General features: G+C 41.7%; 1 protein-coding gene across 1 annotated transcript in view; it reads right to left on the bottom strand.

Annotated features, from left to right (window-relative positions):
* Positions 1-2,005: 2,005 nt before the first annotated feature.
* Positions 2,006-26,630, bottom strand: part of LOC122816797 (nucleoside diphosphate kinase 3-like) — a 159,461-nt gene continuing 134,836 nt past the window's right edge. The window contains exon 5 of the mRNA XM_044089823.1: positions 2,006-2,147. Within this exon, the coding sequence (XP_043945758.1) occupies positions 2,030-2,147 (118 nt within the window). The 3' untranslated portion in view covers positions 2,006-2,029. The remainder of the gene's footprint in view (positions 2,148-26,630) is intronic.

Below are 26,630 nucleotides of genomic sequence, written 5' to 3'. Positions count from 1 at the left end.
AAGGGCCTGTGCTGAGGCTTCTTAAGGAAAGTCCTAAGGCGTTTCCTAGAATCAGAATATTCCTGACCTTGCCACTTGAAATGTTCCCTCATGGTGTGCAGAACTTCCCCAAAAGAAATATCCTCAGGAGGGGATGGAATCTTCTGCATCCGAGTCCTCATAGGTCTGGAAGAGCTCTTCCTGGCTATCTGAGTGGACAGAGCCCTCAGAATCTTCATCTGAAGGAGTAGGATCAGAGGGTTCAACCCGGGGCCTTTTATCAGGAGGAGGCTGGGATCCTCTCTCAGGATGGGCCTGTGAACCTCTAATCATGGAAATCAAATCAGCAGCCATGGACATAATTTGTGTCTCTGGAGTCGGCTGAGGTAAGGATTTAGAAGTAATATGCTTTGTTTTGCTGGCTGCCTTAGCCCTAGTGTAGGCCTTAATAGACATGGCCATAGGGGGCCTGGCAGCTCCACGTGCAGGAGTGACCTTGTCTACAGCAATGGTCTCGGGTATTTCCTCGGTTTCGGTATCCGGAGGAAAATCTATAACTGGCGTCGGAGTAATGTCTGGAATCGGAGTCGTCGGTAATTCGGTGTCTTCGGTTTGGAGCGGTGGAGAGACCGTCTCAGAGGGAACCGGAGCACTCATGCTAGGTTTTGGCGTGGAGTCGGTGGTAGACGCGGGCCGAGGATGTCGGTCCCGGTCTTTCCGCTTTTTGGGAGTTTGCGATGTCGGAAGATCCGACGGCATGGTGTAAGCAAAATTATCGCCGAAATAATCTTCAGCGAACTCCGCCCGGCGCCTGAGAATGCGCTTGTTGAAGCGAGCACAGGCTACACAGGCCGAGACATCGTGGTCTGGGCCCAGGCAAGGGAGGCAGTAAGAGTGGAAATCCTTATGAGGTATTTGTTTACCACAAGAAAGACAATTGTTAACTTTTTCAGTAATTTCTGACATCGGCTGAGGCAAGAAAAGGTCCCCAACGGGGTACTTAGCTTTTTTGATGACTTCGGTATCGTAGAATACAGGAGCTGACCGACCAGCACTTGCGAACCGCTTCTGCTTCGGGCACCGCGCGGCAAGAAAGACTGAAGAAAATGGCGTCGGCTGATGCTTATGTACTCCAGCCGCTCTGACGTCGGAGAGAAATGTGACATCAGCCGACGTCGGACCCAGACTTTGGAATCCGGCCGACCGAGGGCTGCCTGAGGCAGGACAACCCACATGTTATGACTGCAGTTGCATTCTTGAAGGACATCTGAATAGCTGTTGTGGAGGCGGGGAAAAGGTAGAGACTACCCTGAAAGTTCCTAGGAGGCATGGTACAGCAGATGAGGTGTTAGTTACTACAATAATCAGAATCAGCACTCATTTAAGTAGTCAGTGTTTGTGAGTTGGCATCTGGAGCAAGGATCTAGTATAGTTCGTTTCTACAGTTCAGGCAAAGGTGTTTAAAACAACTTTACTAAGTAGCTCTTTGCCTAGCCTGAATTTTTCCCTCTCAGAGTCAGTAAACTGTAACAAGAAGTTTTACTGCTCTTTGCTACACTTTACCCAATGACGCAGCAAAAAGCCATTATATATAAAAGCTCTTGGCTTAGCCTGTCTGAAGAACTTACATTTTGTTTTTGAACTCTGAGAGGGTTTTTTTTGATAACTTCAAACTGGGGGGAACAAATGGGGGCAATGATAGTCTAAGCTACAGCTCTGTGCAGGTGAGACTGAGTGCTTCAACACTAATGCAACTTTTCTGAAAGAATGGCGCTCAACGACTGACCAACATCAGCAGTACCCAAGAATTAGGAAACAAACACCATCTAGATCATTACAGCAAGAAGAATTTCCATTTCTTAAATAATAAATCCTCAAAAATAAGGTAGCATCTGTGAAAATATCAATGTTTTTGGATAAAAACGAGGCATTAGTCTTTCAAAAATTATTGTATGGTTAAAGTCAGTGACCACTTTACGAATATGGCCTTCAGGCACGTGGACAAATTACAAGAAAATGCATGGAGTTTTATTTTCAAGCTGGTCTCTGTTTATTCATAGATCCAATGCTCTGCACTATCTTCCCAGCAAACCAATTCAGTATGGCGGAACCACAATAAAATCTCCCGTTGGGCACTCTTCACTGAGTCACTGCCATGGATGACATTCCTGCAGAAAGAAGAACATGTCACTGAAGGCTAATACTGACATCAGCACAAATCATTGCAAGGAATTTTATACCTGAACATAAATTTGCTCTCAAATGGTTTGGTGTTCATCACACATCTGCAGCTAGCTCTTCTGATTGGTAAGTTTCTTACTGAATGTTGCATACTACTTACATCTATAAAAAATGACTAAGGTGAAGCTGGAAACTCCATAGGTTGATCTGCAGAAGCAAGGAGTTAATACAAGGTAAAACACTGCACTGCCACCTGATGCAAAATATTGTCTAAAAAAGTCTCTACATATGGCAAACGTTTTGTTCAGGCATTACATTTTTGAAAAAGAACATTTTAACAGTTGAGGTGGCCATGCCCAACCCCCCCAGCTCTTCCACTGAAAAGCAAAAATTAAACACCGACTTTCCAACCAGGTGGCCAGAAGCACAACACCCCCCTCCCGCCTCAGCTATTCTGGTCCTGTTTTTGTGCCTTGCCTTCCACACTCAAACAATATATTCTGTTAAACTGAAGTAACTTGTTTGCTACAAATGTTACAGTTACTACTGTTTATGCCCTGCATGCAAAAAGTGCTACAGTGCTTATGCTTTAGTTAAAAATATTCCCCTATTGCATTAGCAGTCAAACCTGAGTGCTGTAGCACTCCGTGGGCGGTCTAAGCTACTGTTTGCTTTTTTTTTTTGCTTGTTTTAACTAAAACCAGAGCGCTTAGCTCTCTGTGCAGAAGGGCATCAACTGTAGCAACTGTTTGTTCATTTGTAACAAACCGTTATTACAGTTTATGTCCTACCTGCCATGAGTGCTCCAGCACTTATGCGTTGGTTTATAAAAACATCTCCTTTTTAAGACTGTAGCAGACAGTTGCTACAGTTTATACCCCTTGAACAGAGTGCTATACTGCTCTGGTTTTAGTTAAAACAACACTTTGGGGCAGTTGGCAATTGCCCCTCTTATCCTGCCCAAGCTATGCTACTAGGTTAGAGATATGTCTACCTTATAAAAACAACATTACAGAAAATACTGTTTTCAGACATTACTGATTGGGGGATATGCTTACCTTGGGAAGAATAAGCTACATATCACACTCAGAGAGCAGCATTCATAATCACTAAAGCCACTACCTATAAACATTCAACAATACTGTGTTCCCAGTGCATAATCTAGAAAAGACCCTTTTTTGTAGAATCCCCCCTCAGCACACACACTGCTTTCAGAAAAAGGAGAGAAGTATCAATACTCCTGACTACCAGGTTATTTTCTTCTAAAACCTACCAGGATCTCATACAAACGTGATTAAGGGAACACCAAAAGTGAAGAGGGGAACAGATGTGTACTAGGTTCATAGGTGTGTATGCCTACAAGCAACCTAAAAGTTAACCCTAAGTTTGATTCCTTGGGGGGGGGGGGGGGGGGGTTGGAAACAGTGAGAACAGACCTGATGAATGAGATGACTTATAATACTATTTATTTTCAATTAATCACTTTCTCAAAGTATTGTAGTAAAAGTCTCAAGCAGTAAAAGGTGAAGAAAAACAGCAGCAAGGAAGTCGCAGAATAAAATAACCAGACAACTCGCTTAGGGGCAACATGAAGGTCATAGGACCATAAATCTTAACATAGCAGGGCTTACAGATTAATCATGATAAAGCCTGCTCTGAAGTAAAATCCAAGTTGCAACAACAGTAAGGAAGGAACTTCTGCAATTCTCTTCCAAAACAAATGCTCAAATAAATGCTTCCTTTCTGTAGAGGTACTTGAAAGGTCAATTCCTGGCTTCGTACTCTTTTCACTTTCTAATCCAACAACTAACCTTCCCCATCACAAAATTACTTTCTTTTGTATTAAACGTGAGAAAAATATAAAATGTATGTTCTTCGTGATTCATTGTTGCAGTCATTACATTTGGGTAGATTCCCAAACCTATGGTTGGGTGGAGGAATTTCGATAGCATTAGAGTCAGCTATAAGGCCCTGCAAGACTGCAGTGGCAAAGCCAGCTCTGGATTTAGAGAAAATTGGCAAATGATAATGCTTGGTGAAATTATGTAAAGAACTCCAGGTAGCAGCTTCTAGGATGTCCCTGGTAGGGACACCTCTGAGTTAGATGCAGCCCTGGTGGAGTGAGGTCTGATCCCCTGGGGGACAGGTTGTCCATGGTGCTTATAGAAGAAATGAATGCAATGGCTTATCCATTTAGAAATGGTTTGCTTTGAAATAGCCTTCCCCTCTGCCCCTGCAGCAAATGCCACCAGCAATTGTTCAGATTGCCTTTGAGGTTTAGTCCTGTCCAAGCAGAATCTAAGTTGTCTGTGCACATCTAAGGAATGCAGTATCCGTTCCGCTCTATTCTGTGGATTGGGAAAGAAGGTTGGCAAATGAATGGACTGATTAAGAGCCACACTGGATACCACCTTGGGCATGAAGGACAGATTGGTTCTGAGGGACACCCTGTCCACATGAAAGATGATGAAAGGCTCCACTGCCATAAGGGCCTGCAATTCAGATACCCTTCTAGCCGAAGTGATTGCTAAAAGGAAAGCTGTTTTCCAAGAAAGAAATTTTAAGTCTGCAGTAGCAGCTGGCTCAAAAGGAGGTAGAATTAATTTTTCCAAGACAAAGTTAAGGTCCCTGGCTGGAGCTCTCCTGGGTGGTCTCAAATTTTTGGCCCCTCTGATGAACTGCTTGAGCACTGGATGAGAGAAGAGGGGAGGTTCTGTGTTATAATGAGCTGAAATGGCTGAGGCGTGGATTTTAATGGAGGAAAACGACAGGCCCTTGTGAAGCATCTCAGTTAAGTATTGTAAAATCTGAGGTAAATTGGGTGCTGCTGTGCTCATCCCTTCCAGGCACAGAATCTTTTCCATTTTTCAGCATAAGATTTTCTAGTACTAAGCCTCCTTGCCTCTAAAATGATACCCATCACAGGTTTGCTGAGGGATGGTAAAGGACAGATTAAGAAATTAGCCAGGCTGCAAGGTTCCATGTTAGAAGCTGAGGTTACAGAACCTGGCTCTCCTGCTGAGACAGCAGGAAGGAGTCTGAGGCAGGTGCCATGGAGATAACCATGACACACTGCGCAGAAGGGGTACCAGTGTTGGCGTGGCCAGTCTGGAGCAATCAAAATCATCCTTGGTTTGTCCTGTTTGATTTTTAGTAGTACTTTGGAGAGCAGAGGCAGAGGGGGAAACGCATAGACTGATAGGTTTTTCCAGCTGAAGGACACAGCATCCACTTTCAAGGCTTGTTTGTGGGGAGTCCTTGTGCAAACTTTGTCTAATTGGTAGTTCTGGGGAGAGGCAAACAGGTCTACATCTGGGCTCCCCCATTTGCTTGTCAACATGTTAAAAATCCTTGGTTCCAGTTTCCACTCATGTGGGTCCATGAGGTTTCTGCTTAGTCCATCTGCCAGTGTATTTAATTTTCCTGGCAGGAAGTGAACTTGTAGGTGCACTTGGTAGCTCAAGGCTGTGTTCCACAATGCCATGGCTAGTCTGCAGAGGGGGTAAGAATGTGTACCCCCCTACTTGTTTATGTACCACTTAACAGTGGTGTTGTCCGTCTTTACCATTAGTTGTCCTGGAAGAATGTGGTCCTTGAAGGCTGTCAGAGCATTCTGTACAGCTAACATTTCTTTTTGATTGATATGCAGGTGCATTTGACTTGGGTTCCATTTGCCCTGAATGCACTTCCCTGCCAGATGAGCCCCCCATGCATAGTCTGATGAGTCTGTTAGGGTTTGGGCGGCACAGGGTGGTGTGAAAGGTAGTCCCTTGTTTTGGTTGCAGGCCTCTGCCCACCAAAGGAACTCTAGGCGTAGGCAAGGTATGATAGGAATCATTGTTTCTAGGTCTTGAGAATGTTGACACCATAGGCTTTTTAGATACCACTGTAGTTTCCTCATATGCAGTCTTGCATATGGAATTAGAAGAATGCAGGAGGCCATGAACCCCAAGGCTTGCAGTATTTGTCTTGCAGATAGCAGGGTTTTTGTGGCCACTTGTTTGAAGTAGGCTGTCAAATGAATTTGTTTCTCTGGCATGAGGTAAGCCATCTGGGAAGTTGTATTCAAGCTTGCTCCCAGGAATATAATTTGTTGACAGGGTACCAGGTGTGATTTCTTTTCGTTTATGGTGTACCCCAGACAAGTTAGAACCCTTTGTACAAAGGCCAGATTATTCAAAAGTATGTCCTGGCTTTCTGCCTGAATTAGACAATCGTCCAAGTATGGGTATATTTGAATATTTCTTTGCCTGCGAAATGCAATAACTGGAGCTAGGCACTTTGTGAATACCCTGAGCGCAGTGCAGAGAACTGACAGTGCGTGTAGCCTGCTTTGAAGCGTAGGTATTTTCTGCAAGATTCCCTGATTGGGATGTGCAGGTATGCTTCTTTTAAATCTAGTGTTGCCAACCAGGCATCTTTGCCTAGCATAGGAAGTAATTGGTGAAGTGTTGAATTTTGGAATCTCCAAAAAGGTATTTAGGGTAGACAGGTCCAGGATAGGATGCCATGAATTGTCTTTTCTGGGTACCAGGAAAAGTCTTGAGTAGAAACCTTGTCCCTTTTCCTCTTCTGGTACTAGTTGAATAGCCCCCATGCTTAAGAGAGAAAGTACTTGTTTTTGGGCCTCTGCCCACTGATTTGGGGGTAGGTCCGGCCACCTGCTTGGTGTTGGCAACGTGTGGAAGTGAAATCTGTATCCCTGGGGCACTATATTTAAAACCCATTTGTCCTGGGTAATGAGTTCCCAATTCTTTGCATGAAGAGCAATCTTTCCCCCCAAAGGGGCAGTCAGCCGATAAGTGCTTGGAAATTTTAAAAGGAAGTCATTGAGACAGTTTACCATAGGGGGGAGTCTTATTATTCCCAGATTTGGAAGTGGAGGCCCCCCACTGCTTAGTTCTGTGTGTCCCCTGGGACTGAAACCTGGGGTTTTTGCTGTGTCTGGGTTTGGCTTGAGAAGACCTGGAAGGGGCAGGAAAGGACCAATTCTTGGAGGGCCAGTGCCTACTAAATGTAGGAGGCTGAACTTGTAAAAAATCTTTAACAGTTTGCATAGATTTAGCTTAATCTTCCATCTTTTTAAGAACTACCTCAGCCTTGTTCCAAACAGGCGGTCCTTATTTAAAGGAGCATCCACCAATTTAGCTTTAACATGATCAGGCAAAGATTGCTCCTTAAGCCAAGCATGCCTTCTGAGCACAGACCCAGTAACAGCAGCCCTGCAAGACGCCTCTAACGAATCTAAACCACACTGCAAAGTATGTTTTCCAACTTGTTCAGCAGAATGCATTAAATCATGTAATTCTTTATTTTCCACACAGTCAGGAATCAACATAATTTTCTGTTTAAGCAGTCCAATAACATGTTGCTGATACTTCAACATACGAAATTGGCAGTTTAAAGCCCTAATGGCCAAGGTTGCAGAAGTGTAAACCTTCTTACCCCATCTATCCAGCACCCTGGAGTCTCTATCAGAAGGGGTAGGATTTTTAGCAGTAGAAGCCTTAATGACCTTGGGCCCTGTGAAATAGTCTCTGGATCTGCAATAAGATTTTTAAAAAGGAACTTGTGGGACTCAGGGACCCTGTAGTATCTGTCAGGTTTTCTGGGAGCAGGAGGCAGGGAATCAGGGGCCAAACTAGATTCCGAAAAAGCATCATCAACAATGTCTAGTACAGGAGAAATAGCTAAAGGCCTATGCTGAGGTAGGAGAAGGAAATCCCTAAGCCTCTTTTTTGAATCAGAAAAATCCTGGCTTTCCCAGTGGAAATGCTCCCTTGAGTATATAAGGTTTCCCCAAAAGAAAAATCCTCAGGAGAGGAAGCAGAGGGAATGGAGTCCTCTGCATCAGAAACTTCATAAGTAGATAAGGGCAAATCCAGATCATCAGAAGAATCAGAAACAACAGAATCCTGATCAGAAGATTCATAATCAACTTCAGTCCTAGGCCTCTTAGAAGGGGGGGGGGGGTTGGCTACTCCTGATTAGAGTTATTAGATCGTCAGCCATTCTTATCATTTGTTTTTTAGGCATAGAGGCCTGAGCATGTGGCCTGGGTGTCGGGTTTTTTAGGCATGGATCAAGATTTAGGCCTAAGTAAAGAAGGAGGCATTGGTTTAATATGCAAGTCCGTAGGCCTGAATACACCCTCAGAAGCCGGTGCCTGCACAGCGGCTCCGGATCCATCCAAGGCAGAGACATCTGCGGGTTCCATAGATGAAGCATCTTGCCGCATACCGGACTCTGAATGGGTCTCAGTAGAGGCCTGTGAATCCGAAGTAACGGGTATCAGGGGCTGCAAAAGCACCTCACTGACTACCGGCGAACTGGCGACTGGCTTAGGAGACGCGTCGTCGGCAGTTTTGGACTTCGGCGGCTTGTCTCTGTCTTTATCTTTGCGTTTTTTCGGAATACCGGTAGTCTGATGGCGAACCGACGACATTTCTGGATAATTAAACCGAGAACCGATATATTTAGAGGCAAAAATATATTGACGACGGATAGTGCACCGATTAAATAAAGCACAAAACCGACAGCAAGTACGTCGTGGTCAGGGCCTAGGCAAAGAATACAGTACGATTGAAAATTTTTGAGAGGTATTTGCTTTCCACAAGTAATGCAATTATTAACTTTTACTGACATTGGTAAGGAGCAAGAAAAAGGTTCCCCAACGGGGTACTTAGCTTTAATTGAAGACTTTGGTTCTGAAACTCGAAGACAAAAATTTCAGGAGTAGGCCGACCGGCACTTGTGAACTGCTTCCGCTTCAGGCACCGCACGGCAAGAAAGACTGATGTAATGGCGTAGGCTGCATGTTTTATACCCCTGACGACCTGACGTCATGGAAGAAGGGACAGCAATTGACACAGGACCCAAGACTTTGTTAATCAGGCCGACTGAGGGCTACCTGCAAGCAGATAACCCAAATGTAATGACTGCAACAGTGAAACACCAAGAACATGCATCTGTTTTATCACATTCCTCTCTGGATTTAATTTCTTGAATCTCTTCAGGAAAAGATGAGTCACTTTTTCGTTTACCGGAAACCACACAATAAGAAAGGTCTATAGCCTATACAAGAACCTGAACCAGACTTAAACTAATTACCAGTCTGCTGTGGTGGCAAACACCTGATTGAATTATCACTTAAGATATAGGCAAAGATACATTTATATTAAAGAAAACAAACCATGTGATGAGCTTCTACTAGCTAAGAATTATGAGTGACCTTTGAGGTAAACCAAAATATTTGACAATTACTCAGATAAAAGTGTCTTGTCCGAACAGCAGTAAACGCTCCAAAATATTGTTTTTTGGGGTTCAAAACCAACACACCTCCCATGCCCTAGTATATTATAATCTAATCACTTGAAGTTGATGTTTTACAATTATAAAGGAGCTGGTTTTCTGATACGATAAATTTGCACAGAAATGCCTCCTGCTACACTAAACTAGCAGAATTTGCCACCATCCTCATAGGACCCACCTTTGTCACAGCTTAAAGCAATTAAACTGGCTTGAACTGCACAACTACCTAACATACTCACAACTACCTGCAGCACATAAACTCATTCATCATCAAGAAAAATGCTCTGCACTAGTAAACTTATTACTGGCCTACCGTCCAGCAAGGGACCTCTGTTCTACTGACAAATTCTTATTATTTAAAAATAAGTCAAATAATGTTGCAGGAGAGTCACTGTACTCCCAATACTTTGCTAAACCCTGGAATATTATCCTCACACAAACAAAACTCTCCAAAAAACTAAATAGCTTTAAATCTCTGCTTAAACAACATCTTAAACCAGTCCTGGTCCAGCACATGCTCATCACAAGGTTAAGACTCGGTGTTCACCATACTATGCTCTCCAAGTACATACTCTGAACCTTTTACTACGTCGTTTAACAGCGTGGTGGAAGAGTCGGTCCTATGCAGGGAAGAGAAAGAAACGCAGTAGTTGAAAATGGGGATCAGCAAACAGTTGTGAAAGATGACCAACAAGTTGTAAAAACGCCAACCTGTTTGTCGGGTGCAGCAGATGGCCAAGGCGAACTGGGTGCGAGGAGGAAAACTATAGTCGCAGTCACTGAAATCCATCATGAGCCCAATCTAGATGCTTTACTGGGTAGCAATACGGATAATACATCTGAAGCTACTACACAGTCATCGAAGAAGTCGGATGGGTCCTTTTCTTATCATCTGAATTTTCCCTTGCCAGTAAGAGACAATTCGTCAACAAGAACAGGGTCGAAGAAGGGAAACCTTCAGAACAGGGGAAGAAGCACCACGAGGTACAAAAGGAAGAGCGAAGACAGTCAGGACAGTCAATGGCCTATAAAGAAGGCATTTCAGCAACAAGTAAGACTTTAGTAACCAATTTATCTAGTCATGCTTTAACAGACTTTGAGTATAATGTTTTAAATAAAGGATTAACTTTCATTCCTTCTACAGATATGGATATTGTTGACCTGATATTAGATGTCAAAATGTTTACTAGAAATATAATGTTAAAATGTATGTACAGACAGACAGATAATGCAGGTTTTTGTAGGTTTGTTAAGCCTAGTTGTTATGTCCCTAAACTTTCACCAGTAATTAATGCTTTTGAACAAATTTGTGTGGCAGACATCCATAAAGCATATAATGCTGTACAAAGTAAAGACAATGTTCATAGAAAAAGTAATCTTAGTAAAGAAGAATACTCAGCTTTACATGAATTGGAGAATAATATGGATTTAATCATACGACCAGCTGAGAAAGGTGGTCGGATTGTGGTGTTTGATAAGGATGGATATAATGAACTGATGCATGAAATGTTATCAGATGAAAGTTTCTATCAGCGTATTACTTTACAATGTGTGAAGGGGATGGTGAACTCTATCAGTAGTACTATCAAATCAATGGGTGAATATGTTTTTTTAAGCAATGAGTTAGTAAAGTTTTTCCTGACAGAGAAATATGCAATACCCCAGATACAGGGACTGCCCAAGCTTCACAAAAATATGGAAAGGCCTCCTATGAGACCTATTGTCTCAGGGGGTGGGTGGTGCCCTGAACCTATATCAATATATTTGGATGCTAAGTTGAAACCTTTGTTTGAGAAATACCAAACAGTATTATGTGACACTGAACAGTTTCTTCATGATTTACATGGTTGTACTTTTAATGGAAATAGATTGGATGAAACATTTTTGGTCACACTAGATGTTGTCTCCCTATTTACGGTCATTCCTAATTCTATAGGTGTTGAATTACTGAGTAAGTTGTTATGTTCTAGCAGTATATATAGTGGGGAAGAAATAGCTTTGATACAAGATCTTATGAACATTGTATTAAGAAATAATGTTTTTATGTTTGATGGTGAAGTGTACCACCAGAAAAATGGTGTAGCTATGGGCAGTTCCTGTTCAAACAGCTATGCAAATGCGGTAATGCTAGCTTGGGAATTAGATTTTATATTTGATAGTCCTTACAAAGATTTGATCATCCTGTACAGAAGATTTGTAGATGATCTTTTTATTTTATGGGGAGGCACCGAACCTGAACTAATAGCTTTTGTTGAGTATATAAGAAACACCACTGCATTTTTGAATTTTACGTTAGAATATTCTAAATCGAGTGTTAGTTTTTTGGATGTGTTTATAGAGAAGGATGAACGGGGCATTGTTTCTACTAAATTACATAGGAAGGAATGCTATGTTAGTAGTTTGCTCAGCAGGGATAGTATGCATCCTAGATATGTCTTTACCAATGTGACACAAAATCAATTTTTTAGAGCCTCTAGGTTAAATGTTAAGGAGAGTGATTTTGAACAGCAAATACACACCACTAGTGATGAACTGAGGTGGAGGGGCTATGAAGAAAGAATGACTGAAAGATGCAAACATGAGGTTAAACAGTTGAGATATAGCAGGGCTAGACCATACTTTTCTCATAGAGAGAAAGAGGAGAAGAGAATGTGCAAGAATAGTAATAAATTGGGTTTGTGTTTACCCTATACTAGGGATGTTAGGAAATACACGGATATATTTAATGATCATTGGAATATACTTATAACGGATCCACTTGTTAAGGATATAGTGGGTGAAGTACCTCAGTTCACTTTTAAGAACAAGAAAAACTTGAAGAGGAGACTGTGTACCAAAACATGGCTTGACCAGGGAATGTATTTTTGGGACTAAACCATGTGGTAGTTGTAATCAGTGTAGATATGTTAATGAAGATGTCATTTTTACACACCCAAACACCAAGAGAATTTATGATGTTAGGGTTAATGCCACATGCCATACCAAACATGTAATATACCTTGCTATGTTCTCCCTATGCCATGGTTTTTATGTGGGTAAAACAGATAAGATGTTGAAAAAAAGGATAAGGGAGCACATATATCATATCAGTAAGGGATCAAGGATTAATGCTTTGTCTAAACATATTTTGGACAAAGGTGTAGATCATAATTTTCGTTTTATGGTCATCTCTAAAGTTATGGAGAATGATAGGTACAGTTATGTTAGGGAGAGAACTGAGGAGTTGGAAGCAAGGTGGATCATTATGCTGAGGGCTACCTGTGGACATGGTTTGAATGAGAATATTCCAATAAAACCAACTTTAAAGAAAAGGAGGCTACGTAGGTAGAGCAACACAATGTTTACATATATTTCTACATCAAATATTTCTATTTTGTACATGCAGTTTTAGATGTATTTGTCTATAATATTTATGTAATGACAATTGTATTAGCTTATTTTTATTATATTTATATATTTCTACATATATTTATTATTTTTATGTGTTACAAATGATTATTTTATGTATATGGAAAAGGTTAGTATATATGTTTATTTTTATGCACATACTGTAGATGAATTATATGTAGTTTTTAGATGAATTTGTATGTTTGATGAATTCTAAAGGTGTTTTGCCTTTAAGATTAATTGGTCATGTGCTTTAGTAGAGTATTTAAACAGGTAGTAATGTGACTATTTTCAAACACCTGAAGAAGCAGTAGTGAAAGTGCTTGTGTTGTCTATATAAAGCAGTGCTGGTTTTACTGAAGTGGAGTTGTTCCTGTCTCTGCCTTTTACTGAAGTGGAGTTGTTCCTGTCTTTGCCTTTGCTGATGTATTTTCAACTTGGGACTGAGAACTGAGAATTGAGAGTCTACTGGAGTCTTGAAGTGAGTTGGATATATGATAGCCTGCCTCCTGGATATTTTTTCACATAAATATTTTTTGCTTTCTACTTTTATCTGTGGAGGTAATCTGTGCTGTTGGGGAATTTTTTATCTTTTACTGAAATGACAAAACAATTTTTATACATAACTGCTGCCTGTACAGTCCAATAAGTTGCATGTGAGCTTTCTCTTTAGTAACTTCCACCTCTGTAAAAATATTAGAGTGTATAAATGCAGCTACTGTTTTGTGTATAACTGTAAACAGAAATGTAACTACTCTTTGTTTAACTGGAACTTAGTATAATGCAGTGTGAAAATGGGTATTACTTAAAACAGGTGTTATTACTTCGGAGCAAGTAACTAGAAAGGAAAAAATAACAGAATGGGAAGATGACAAGAATTTATTTGGATTCCACTTTAGAGATTGCCTTCCCTATCAAGGATTGATATCAGAGTATAGGCAAAGAGAAATAAATGGGGGGGGGGTTGGGGTCCTAAACAAAATACCAGCACGGGTAGAGTTTTTAATATAATCTACAACATAAGCTGCCATTTAAAAGGATTAATTAGTAGAGCATATAAATTATTACATGATAACTATAAGAATCAATCAGAAGAGCTCAGAAAGAATTGGGAAGACAGCTTGGATAAGTAATTCACAAATAGACAATGGGGGGATATAAGTATATCTACCAAAAATGCAACAAAGTTTAGAACTTTTAGGATCTTTGCCTGGAAGTTTTTTAATAGGAATGTCCATACCCCCCAGTAGACTACAAAGAATTTTTTCTCAGGTGGATAGCAAATTCTGGAGGTGTGACGAGGAAGAAGGAGGTGGTTGGGAACATATTCTTAGAGAGCATAAATGATTTGGCAGACTTTAAAGATTCCCTGCAGACCATTCTGTTGGGGGGGGGTGAACTGACTGGGAAGATGATTTTCTTAAGCTATGATGCAGAATTGGAACTGTCTAGACTTAGTAAAGCCTTACTGAGTGTAATTATGGTGGCTGCCAAAACATAACTAGAAAATGGAAATCAAAGTCTAAACCAGTTTTATTAGTAGTAGTGAAAACAGTAACAGAGATAAAACACCTGAAATTGGGATTTTTTAGAAAAGGGAAGGAGCAAACTACATAGTAAGAAATGGGAATTGTTGGAACAATATATATAGAGAAGGAATGAGGTTTAAAAGGCAGGATTTGAATGAGCAGATAATGTTTAACTGACAATGACTGAATAGCTTATAAGTGGTGTATAATGTTTGCAGCTACAGTTGCTTCAGTGGTGTCTGTGATGCATAATGCTTGCAACTAAAATGGTACTAACATACCTCGTAATCTCTTATTGTAAGAAATCTGGACAAAGACATAAATAATGAGGGACAAAGACTGAAAATATGGACAATTTTTAAATATTTCTTTTACAAACTTAAAAAGTAGCCAGAATACGAGGTTTTGCATTAGCATCACATTTCTAAAGGGAATGATGTCTCAAACACAAATGTCTGTCATTATTTACTAACTGAAGTCTTCACTGATTTGACACTGAATTGATAGAAAATCATAATTTTATGAAAATGGACCTAAAAGATATGAGGCAAAAATCTGGCCATTATGCGAAAACATGTATAGTTGAGTGGTATGGGTGTCAATATTGTTTGTCATTTATGTAAATGTAAGATTGTCTATATCTTATGTGATAATTTAATAAAGATGTTTGTTTATTAAAAAAAATATTTTTTACTTTACTGAAAATTCTCAGACAACAAAACTAAACACGTTTTCAAAACATCACCATCCCCAGTTAACTTAAAACAAACACACAAAAACATTTTAACAGATGAAGTTTAACCCTCCAGACAGGAACAATTTCTCAAATCCATATCCTAATCTAAACTTAGGATTACCACGCTTAGGCACATGTCACTGCTTGTGCTCTCACTTACAATGACTGCTCTCTGTTCTTTTCTCATCTATTTTTCCCCTCACAGATGTGACAAACAGCTTGTATGCTTTCAGAAAAAGTACAGTTTTGTACCTACCATAAATGTAGATGTCCGAGAGGTATGCATCTGCAGTCCTAACATATGGGTTGTCCTGCCTCAGGCAGCCCTTCAGTCGGCTGGATTCCAAAGTCTGGGTCTGGCCTCGGCTGATGTCGCACTTCACCCGACGTCATAGCTGCTGTCAATTGGGTATAAAGGCATCAGCCGACGCCATTTTCCTCAGTGTTTCTTGCCCCAGATGCCAGGTGCCCTCTACGAAGGCTAAATTTGGATAAATGCAAATGATTCCAAACAGTAGAGAGCAAACAAAAATAAACATGTATATACATATATACAAACAAATACACCATAATAGATTCTCCCAGTCAGCTACAAGATGGGCAAATACCCTAGGAGTACCACAGAGGGGAAGGAGGGTGGGTAATCCTGACTGCAGATGCATACCTCTCGGACATCTATATTTATGGTAGGTACAAAACTGTACTATGTCCTTCAAGGATGCATCTGCAGTCCAAACATATGGGTAGAATACCATAGCCAAACTGGGGGAGGAGGCACTAAGAAGATTATGGTGTAGTTAAGATCCCTTGCAAAACAGCAGTGGCAAAACCTGCTCGGGATCTGGAGTATAAAAGTAGATTATAATGCTTGGCAAATGTATGCACGGAGCTCCAAGTAGCAGCCTCTAAAATGTCTTTGGTAGCCACTCCTCGTAAGAAAGCTGTAGTAGTGGCTGTAGCCCTTGTGGAGTGAGGTCTGATGTTTTCTGGAGTTGTCTTTCCATGAAAAGAGTAACAAAATCTAATGCAATTTCCTATCCATTTTGAGATTGTCTGTTTTGAAATTGCTTTTCCTTCCATTCCTGTTGCATATGCTACCAGAAGCTGGTCAGTTTTTCTATTGTTCTTGGTTCTGTCCAGGTAGTAGCGCAATTGCCTGTGCACATCCAAGGTATGCAGTAGTCTTTCCCCCCTGTTCTGTGGGTTGGGGAAGAATGTTGGTAGGTGGATTGCTTGGTTCAATGATACCCTGGAGACCACCTTTGGCATAAAAGTAGGGTTTGTTCTCAAGGACACTGTATCCTGATGGAAGATCAGGAAGGGCTGTACTGCCATTAATGCCTGTAATTCAGAAACCCTTCTTGCTGAAGTGATTGCAAGCAGGAAAGCAGTTTTCCAAGATAAGAACTGTAATTCTGCTGTTGCTGCTGGTTCAAAAGGGGGAAGTGTTAACTTTTCTAGCACAAAGTTCAGGTCTCATGTAGGCAAAGGTGGCTTCCTTGGAGGCTTTACATTTTTAATTCCTCTTAGAAACTGCCTGAGTAGAGGATGAGAGAAGACTGGAGGATCCATGTTGTATTCTGCTGAAATTGCTGATGCATGAATCTTAATGGAGGAGTAAGACAAGCCATTGTGGAAAAGTTCTGCTAAATATTCCAGGATGTTAGCTATGTTTGCCAATGATACATTTTCTCCTTTTGCTGCACTCCAAATGAGGTATATTTTCCATTTTGCTGAATAAGTTTTCCTTGTGGATGGTCTGCGAGCCTCCAGGATAATGTCTTTAACCCTCTGAGATAAATCTGGGTTATTTTGTTTTATGTAAGATTCCAAGCAGCTAGCTGCAGTGTTTTCAAGTTTGGATGCAGGATCTTGAAGTTGTTCTGTGTTAGCAGTAAAGGAACTAGAGTTAGAGGCCATGCGTGTGCCCGAGACATACTCCTCAGTAGCGGGTACCAATGCTGCCTCGGCCAGTCTGGAGCTATCAGGATGATCCTTGGGTGATCTTCTTTGATCTTCAGTAGCACTTTGTGCATCAAAGGAAGAGGTGGGAATGCATATGCTGTTAGGTTTTCCCAACTGAAGGATAGGAGTCCACCTTCCAAGCAAGTGGGTGGTATGTCCTTGTGCAGAATTTTCTCAATTGGTGGTTGTGTGGGGATGCAAACAGGTCTATTTCTGGTAGCCCCCATTTCTTTGTAATGGATTTGAAGATGTCTGGATGCAGCATCCATTCGTGGGCATCTGTGGTAGTTCTGCTTAAGGTGTCTGCTAGTATATTTTCTTTTCCTGGCACAAATATGGCCTGGAGCTGAATGTTGAGGTTCAGGGCCACATTCCACAGGTCCATTGCCATCCGACATAGAGGATATGAATGTGTGCCTCCCTGCTTGTTGATATACCACATAACTGTGGTGTTGTCCGTCCTTATCAGCAAATGGCCTTGTTGAAGAAACGGTCTGAATGTCTGAATTGCCTGTTTCACTGCCAGCATCTCTTTTTGATTTATGTGTAGGTTCAGCTGGTCTTGTGTCCATAGGCCTTGTATACACTTGTCTACCATGTGCGCCCCCCAACCGAGGTCTGAGGCGTCCGTGGTAATAGTCTGGCTTGGGTGAGGGCTGTGGAAAGGCAGTCCTTTGTTCAACTGACAGGCCTGAGCCCACCACAGGAATTCTTGCTTCAGGCATGGAATTATTGGAATTTGGGTTTCTAGGCTGTGCTTGTGCTGAGACCATAAATTCCTTAGGTACCACTGCAACTTCCTCATATGTAGTCTGGCATGTGGAATCAATATTATGCAGGATGCCATGTAACCCAGGGCTTGCAGGACTTTCCTTGCTGTAATCTGGTTCTGCGTTGTTAATGCCATGAAATAGAGTGGTAGTTGCTTTTGCTTTTCTGCTGTGAGAAATGCCATTTGATTTGATGTGTCCAGTTCTGCACCCAAGAATGTTATCCTTTGGGATGGTATCAGCCTTGACTTTTTTATGTTGACTGTGTATCCCAGGGCTTGCAATAGGTGAATAACCTTTTCCAAATCTTTTGTTAATTTGATCTTGTTGTCCGCTTGTATCAGGCAGTCGTCCAGGTATGGATAAATTTGAATTCCCTGAAGCCTGCAATGAGCAATTACTGATGCCAGGCATTTCGTGAATACTCTGGGCGCAGTAGGTAAGCCAAAGGGCAATGCTGAGAATTGATAATGCTCTGATCCTGCAAGAAATCTGAGGTATCTTCTGCAATCTGGTCGTATAGGGACGTGCAGGTATGCCTCCTTGAGATCTAGAGTCACCAGCCAAGACTCCTTGCCCAGCATGGGAAGAAGTTGCTGTAGGGTCAGCATTTTGAATTTTGGAACAATGAGATATGTGTTCAGAGCGGACAGGTCGAGAATAGGTCTCCATTGGTTTTCTTTTCTTGGCACCAGGAAAAGTCTGGAATAAAATCCTTGTCCTTGTTCCATAGACGGTACCTTTTCTATAGCTCTCATCCTTAGTAAGTGGTTGAAGATTTGTCCTAGAGCGTTTGTTTTTTGGTTTGGTGGTAGGTTTGACATTCCTCTCTTCCTTGGTAGAGTATGGAAGTGAAACCTGTAACCTTTGTCTATTGTCTGTAAAATCCATTTGTCTCCTGTAATGTAATGCCAGTTTACTGAAAATAAGGCTTGCTTTCCGCCTAAGGGTGCTTCCAGTTGTTCCCTGGTAGGCGGTATCAGAGCCAAGTCACTGTGACTGTCCTGTGGAAGTGGTAGTAGCTGGATCTGTGGCAGTACTTCTCTGGTTGTTAGGCTGCCACTGACGTCCCCTGTAGGCACCTCTGGATTGACCTCTGCCTCTTGGGCCTATTTCTGCCTCTCTGTGCTCTGGTGGTGTCTGGAAAGGACCAATTCTTCGAAGGCCAATTTCTACTAAACCTCGGAGGCTGGACCTGTAAGAAATCCTTGACTGTTTGGACAGATTTTGCTTTTTCTTCCACCTTCTTTAACACTTGCTGTGCAGGGGAGCCAAACAAACTGTGTTTCTCCATGGGAGCATCTAGGAGCTTTGACTTTACATGGTCTGGTAAGGATTGCTCTTTTAACCATGCATGCCTTCTGATCACTGTACCAGTCATAGCTGATCTAAAGGAAGCCTCCAGTGCATCATAGCCGCATTTTAAGGAATGATTACTGACCTGCTGAGTGTTATGTACCAAATCCTGAAGGGACTTACGGTCTATAGGTTCAGGAGAGGATAGTTTTTTATTTAGCAGATCTAACAAAAATTCCTGATACTGAATCATGTGGAATTGACAGTTTAAGGCCCTAGCCAAAAGAGTAGCAGAAGTATAAACTTTTTTACCCCATCTCTCTAATGCTCTAGATTCTCTTTCAGAGGGGAGGGGGGTTTTTGGCAGAGGCAGTTGCTACAGCTTTGGGGCCCTGTGAAATAGTTTCAGGATCTGCAATAGGAACCTTATACAAGTGATAATGTGTGTCCGGGACCCTGTAGTATCTGTTGGGCTTAGCAGGGGCCGGGGGAAGAGAGTCAGGGGCAGTACAAGCATCATTAAATGCATCATCCACAACTGTTAGTACTGGAGGAATGGCTAAAGGCCTATGCTGTGGCAAATGTAAAAAGGTCCTTAGCCTTTTCCTAGATTCTGAAAAATCCTGGCCCTGCCATTGAAATTGCTCTCTCATAGCATGCAAGATTTCCCCAAAAGAAAATTCCTCAGGAGGAGAGGCAGAAGGAATGGAGTCTTCTGCGTCAGAGTCCTCATATGGAGAATAAGGGCCTTCTGGAGGATTTGAGTTTTCTGAATCAGAGGAATAATCTGTAGAAACTGGCTCAGGGGGCTCTGCTCTAGGCCTCTTCTCGGGAGGGGGATGAGAGGCCCTGTCAGGGTGAGGTTGGGATCCCCTGATCAAAGAAATGAGATCCTCTGCCAGGCTGAGCATTTGGGAACTAGAGCTAGGCCTGTGTGAGGGGGTTTTAGCAGGCAAGGCCTTAGAAGATTTAGCTGCTTTAGCCCTAGAAAAAGCCTTGATGGTCATGGATGCAGGGGGCCTAGCAGCTCCACGTGCAGGAGTAGATATGTCTAAAGGAATAGTATCAGATAAATCCTGGGTGCCTGCTACAGCAGGAGAAATTTCAGTAGCAGATTCAGCCATGCTGTGTGAGGCCTCGGCTGTCGGAGGTATGCTTTCGGCCGAAGGAAGAACCGAGGACTCGGTTTCAGCCGAAACCGAGACACTCGTGGGTGGCTTAACTGTGGTTTCGGCCGAAACCGCGGACCGCGAGTGTCGGTCCTTTTCCTTATGCTTTTTAGCTAATTGTGAAGTCGGAGTGTCCGACGGCATTTTGTAAGCAAAAGCGGGACCAAAAAACTCCTCCGCAAACTCTGACCAACGTCTAAGTGTCCGTCGGTTGAAGGAAGCACAGGCTAGACAAGCTGCTACGTCGTGGTCTGGGCCTAAGAAAGGAAGGCAGCAAGAGTGGAAATCCTTATGAGGTATTTGTTTCCCACAAGTTAAACAATTATTTACTTTTTCTGACATCGGCTGAGGCAAGAAAGAGTCCCCAACGGGGTACTTCGCTTTTTAGAAGTCTTCGGTAGTAGAAATCTCTGGATCTGACCGACCGGCACTTGCGAACAGCTTCTGCTTCGGGCACCGCGCGGCAAGAAAGACCGAGGAAAATGGCGTCGGCTGATGCCTTTATACCCAATTGACAGCAGCTATGACGTCGGGTGAAGTGCGACATCAGCCGAGGCCAGACCCAGACTTTGGAATCCGGCCGACCGAAGGGCTGCCTGAGGCAGGACAACCCATATGTTAGGACTGCAGATGCATCCTTGAAGGACACCATTAATTTTTAGCCCTAGGAAGAAGTGCACAGGATAAATTTGGTTCTAACATCACCTCCCCAGATCACACCCTAACAACCACACCCCTTCCCTTAAATCTGCCAGACAAAAGTCCTCAAGGCACTGTCCATGGCCAAGAACACTGCTTTGGTGGGGCCTGATAACATACTAGGATGCTTACTCACCAGTCAGAAACAGGACCTGTCAACCCCCCCCTTCAGAGACTCTTCAGTATCAGCTTTTACTCATGGTTTGTATCAGACACGCAGACAACTGAAACAAACAAACATTCGCCTGCACAAAGGTGGGCTATCAACTTGACCTAGATCTATAAGCCTGACTAGCCTCATCTATAAAGCTATAGAAACAATCATTATGGAATTGATAATGACGGACATGGACGGCCTAAAAAACCTAGATCCAAACTATTTTGGTTCTGTCGAAGACAGATCATGCCTACTTACATGGTCAACTTCTCTGAAAGGGTTGAAATGAAGGATGACAAATCTGTACACACCATCTAGACCTCACAAAGGTGTTTGACAACATCCCTCACTTGGATGTAATTGATAAATTCATAAATATAAATAAATAAATAAATATATATATATATATATATATATATATATATATATATATATATATTATACACACACACACACACATATGTGTAAATAGCTCGTGGGCTAACAAACTGGCTCATAAATATTACCCATGAAGTTAGGGTGGGTGGATCCACCTCCTCCATCTGACCTGTCATTAGTTGTCTTCCTAATTGTTCACTCCTTGGGCCACTGCTCTTTGGCATCAACTTAAAGGAGGTCAAAGTTAATGTTAAGGTCTGCAGATTGATGTAAACTTGGTGCCATCACAAACTTTCAGAAGATACCAACATCCTTCTAGAAGGCTTTTCCCAAACAAATAGCTTGTGTCAGAGCAATGGCCTAAAACTAAACACCAATAAATGTAAAATCGTATTCTTCATAATGACCAATGCAATTATTGTATTGACAACACAACCCTGAAAACTGACACACTACTAAGGGACCTGGGAACTTATGCAAATAATGAGTGGTGTGTCAATCACAAAGTATTCAGTGCTGTAAGGTGGTCCTTTTTCATTGGCTAGATTAGTAAGGGTATGGCATCCACGTCCAGGTGAGTGATCATTCCATTGTATACTGCATTCATCAGGCCAGTTATGAGGTATAATGATCCCTTTGGTATGTACTTGTCCAAACACCTGACACAACTGAAGCAACTACCATGCATTCTCACTAAGAAAATCAACAACCTAAATCGCAAAAGCTGCACTGATTGTCTCAAAGACCTGTACCTCTTAATGATATCTTTCAGACGATTGAGGGGTAATCTTTGCCTCATTTACAGAGCCTCTAACTACCCCATCCTTTCACATCTATTACACATCTGCAGGACCATCCACTCAAAATTTTATTCTCTTCTTCAAATGAAATGGAACATGTTGGAGGACTAGTTATATCTTAAAGAAAAAACACTTATCTGGAATTCTCTTCCTCTCCATATAAGGCAAAGTATGTCTCTTACTCTATTCAAAAGTAATATGAATGAGTGGATGCTCAGTCTATGATTTTCAGCATCCATCAGAAATAGGCAAAAATCTTTAAGACACTAAACAACCTCCCCATCAAAACCATCACTACATTCAAATACCTAGGCATATAACTAGATCAAATACTAAGTTTCAAGTTAACTTAACAGAACTAGTACAAAAATAATACTCACTCCTGCTGAGGGTAGTAAAAGTTCAATGGTGAGAGAATTGCCTCTGCCCCAGTTTGTGCCTCAGTGTTGTTATATTCTGCTTATCTTTTACCTGCTTAAAGTTGCATTCTGTGACTGCCTCATCCCCTCACTAACATATTACGCTAAAGTTTCTAAAAAAACTCCAATATTATCTTTACTTGACTGGATGCCTCCACAGTTAGCTTGCTTGAAATTTTTTCCCAACCCTCCCAGAATTTTGGTGCGCTGGTTTTACAAGACTGTGTCTGGCCTCCAGCCCTTATGGTAATCTAATTTCCAAAGTCCTTCATTCTCATCTTTTGTTGCTATTGTCAGTTATACAAGCTATTTATGTACTCTTCCCACCCATGGTTTTCTACAGATCCATGATACTGAGTGCCCACCCTGCAAGCCAATATTGCTGTTGAGCAAACCTCTTTTAACGCATAATGTCACTGGCTCATTTACCTAGAGGTCGACAAAGCCTGGAGTCATAGCTTGTGTTCCAGAAGTGTTTTACTTATCTCCAGTGCCACCCTGGCATTAGTTAAGTACTGCTGATTGATAAATCACACTTGCTTAATTTATTCTGAGTAACTGCTATAGTTTCCTACGTTTATGCATGCATTTCACCATATTTTTTTGTAAAAATTCCTCTTTCTCTTACTATTACTGTTGACTCTTGAAATCGTCTTCAGCACAGGATTTCCAGCTAGTTGTTTAATTGCTGTACAGCATAGTATTTGCTAGTCTCTTTTACTTTGTTTTTACATTAGGAGGACTTGGTTTATTGTTTGTGTGGCAAGAGGTGTTTGCCTGGTCTATACGAGCTGAGAAGTCCACAAAAGGACTTGTAGTGTAGTATTTGCCGGCCAGAGAATTAAGTAGTTAGTTTTCATTTTATATGCTACTTTGTAAAATTTGCGTGTTTGCATGAGTTAGCAGTACCACGTATAGCAGCAAACACCTAGAAAGTGAATTTTCCCTGTAGAATGGTCCATAAAACTGTACCGTGTAAAGCAGCAAAATACAACAAATAACTTGTATGCTGACAAGCGTTGTGCAGCTAGCTGGGTATTGAGTGGCAGTATGCACAGATTAAGTTGAATTCAGTGTTGTGTAAACATTACAGTTACAACAATTTAGTACTGTTTTGCATAATTTACACCAATAAAGCACCTTTATCACTGTGCACCAACAAAGCTTTAACCCCAATACACCAATCCCCGCAGCTCACTAAAGGACTGGACAGTACGATTACGCAATTTCATAACTTCTCTGTAGGCAGCTTGGTAAATATGGGCATCTTGACACAATATAGCAATTGATGCAACAACCACTTAAAAAGAAGCAGACACTGTATGTGATAGGCTTACTTACCAACGACAACGGAGACTAAATTCTTGGATACAAGCCCACATCAGTTTTTCAAAACCACACACGCAACAAACAACTCACACAGCAAACATATAGACTAACATATGCTGAAGCATTTATAAGCAATTTTTCCAAATAACAAAGATCACCTACAACCCCTGCTGTCAAAGCTATGCCTCAGCAAGCCCAAAGGTAGTTAGAAAAAATGCCTAACGTCACACATATTGTCACTCTCAGTGGAGCCCCAAAGAATAAGACCTTAAAACAAGAAAATATACTTCCCAGATACACTGATGCCCAGGGTGAACAAGAAGTTAATTGTTAGTTGCTCATCTTGAGTGAGGATCCGCCAGATCACATACACATTCAACACATTACACTACAGGTACCGGTATGATTCCATCATTGTCCATTTAGGTGCAAATGACCTGAGATTTACATCTCTGGACTATATGAAGTGAGACATTTTGGAACTTTCGGGCTAGTATGAGGCTAACATTGACAGCATATTACCATCACTGATGATGACGCCACAATATGAACCAAAAATTATTGCTTCAACAACTGGCTGACTTTCTGGTGTCAACTCTAAATGGATCCAATATTTGTCAGCTTGGGAGAACACGGATGGTCTGCACCTTTCCCCTTTAGGCTTTTGATTACTGGCTAAAACTTTATCCACACAGTGTCTTTTTAAGGCAGTGCCAAATTGACAACACTATCATAGCAAAATCAGCTAAACTGACCCTCAAGGTGTTACTGCTCAATGTCAGCAGCCTAAATAAATAAAAAAAAAGCTCCACCAATATCACTCAATATGCATTATCTCTGCTGAAGTGAAAGTCATCTGAATAATTCCACATTTGACTGCCTGCACTTTTAAAAAGTTGTTTTTTGTTTAAATAATTTAACTGTTGTAAGTTAATTTAACTGTGATGGCCTTTTCTGATCGTTTGTAGTCGTTTAAAGCTGTTTTAAATGTATTTGTTTTTACTGTTTTTGCCTTATCTTTAAAAAAAAAACAAAAACAAAAAAAATCATTGTTTCCCACCTTTCTAAGCTAGTATAGTCAAGTTTTCAGCCTAGTGCTGTATTCAGGACTGTGATACTAGTTTCCGAGTTGCTCATACCTTACTTGGATAGAAGGAAGTTTCTCTGTTCACCTGTGAGAGAGGGGAGCTTTGAGCAACCTATTTGTCCCTGGAGGAGTGGTTCCAGCCCAGAAGTTAGTAGTTTAGTGGCCATTTTGTGCTAATTTCTATCTCTTTCATTTCCCTACTATAAAAAAACATGTTTGCACAGTTTTGCGCACCAGGCAGTGCCGGTTAGCTACGGTTAAATTATTCCCAGCTCCACTAAGTCTCCTCTTCAGTTTTTACCTTGAAACTAGTCTAACTTTCAACCTAAGCACTCAAAAAGCATCTTACAGCCCAGCACTTGCTCAGACCTAATAGCAAGCACTAATATACCCTGACACTGATTGCCCAGCAGGGCAAGGCTCTTTATTCACCCCTCACCAACCAAGCGACTAAGCAACTCACCCTACTATTCAGACATGACCAAAGGGCAACTTCAGGTGCACTCTCCAGTCCAGCTGGTGAATCTGGGTATCCTGAGGCAATGTTACAACTGCCTCATGTACACAGACAACCCTCTCCTCCTACCACAAAACACTAACACATGCAAGAGATGCAATTATACAGCCAAACTGGAAGCTAAGCTGTCTCCACCCAAGACTGGAACAGACAGTCAAGAGGAGAAGGTTAACACTTGCACCACAACTCCAGCCGCACACAGACCTATTAAAACAGCACTGGCAAAAAATACACATAAATACACAAAATCATACTCGGAGGCTCTAAATAAAAACCTGCAAAAGCATCAGAGACCTCCAAAGCAGACACCCAAACAACCTGTACTTTCCATCACAAACCAGACAACACATAAAACACAGAATCAGTGTGCTGCACAATCACAGCCCTTAAGGCGAAATAACATACCTAACACACTAGTAATAGGTGACTCTATAGTCAGCCACACTGACGTCCCACTCACTAGGCTGGACAAGCAGAAGGTTACTGTTGGGAGCCAGAATCCGCCACATAACACAAGCACTCAGGTCACTCCAGAACAAGTACAAATATGACTCTGTCATTGTTCATGTTGGTGTGAATCACCTGAGACATACCTCCCTGGACTACATGAAAAGAGACATGGAAGAGCTCTCTGATCATATAGCCCAGGCTGGTATGACCCTGAGTAGCAATCTGCCATCACCAAGAATGATACCTCAGTATAAAGAAAAAATTATCAATTTCAACAATTGGCTAAGCTTTTGGTGTCATTCAAAGTCCACATCTGTGCAGTAACTAAAACCTGGTTCAAGGCTCCCAAGCGCACCTGAGCACTACCTTGCTACAACTCATACCACATGTTTCGGCCACAGAACACGGACCAAAACACAAAAGGAGGGGGTGTATCCATATTCATCAAGGATACCTACACCTCCAGGTTAG

The sequence above is a fragment of the Protopterus annectens genome, chromosome 12.part0, assembly GCF_019279795.1.
Source record: "Protopterus annectens isolate FY-2018-M chromosome 12.part0, PAN1.0, whole genome shotgun sequence".
NCBI lineage: Eukaryota > Metazoa > Chordata > Ceratodontiformes > Protopteridae > Protopterus > Protopterus annectens.
The sequence above is the reverse complement of the archived record's forward strand: the minus strand, read 5'-3'. Positions and strand labels throughout refer to the sequence as shown.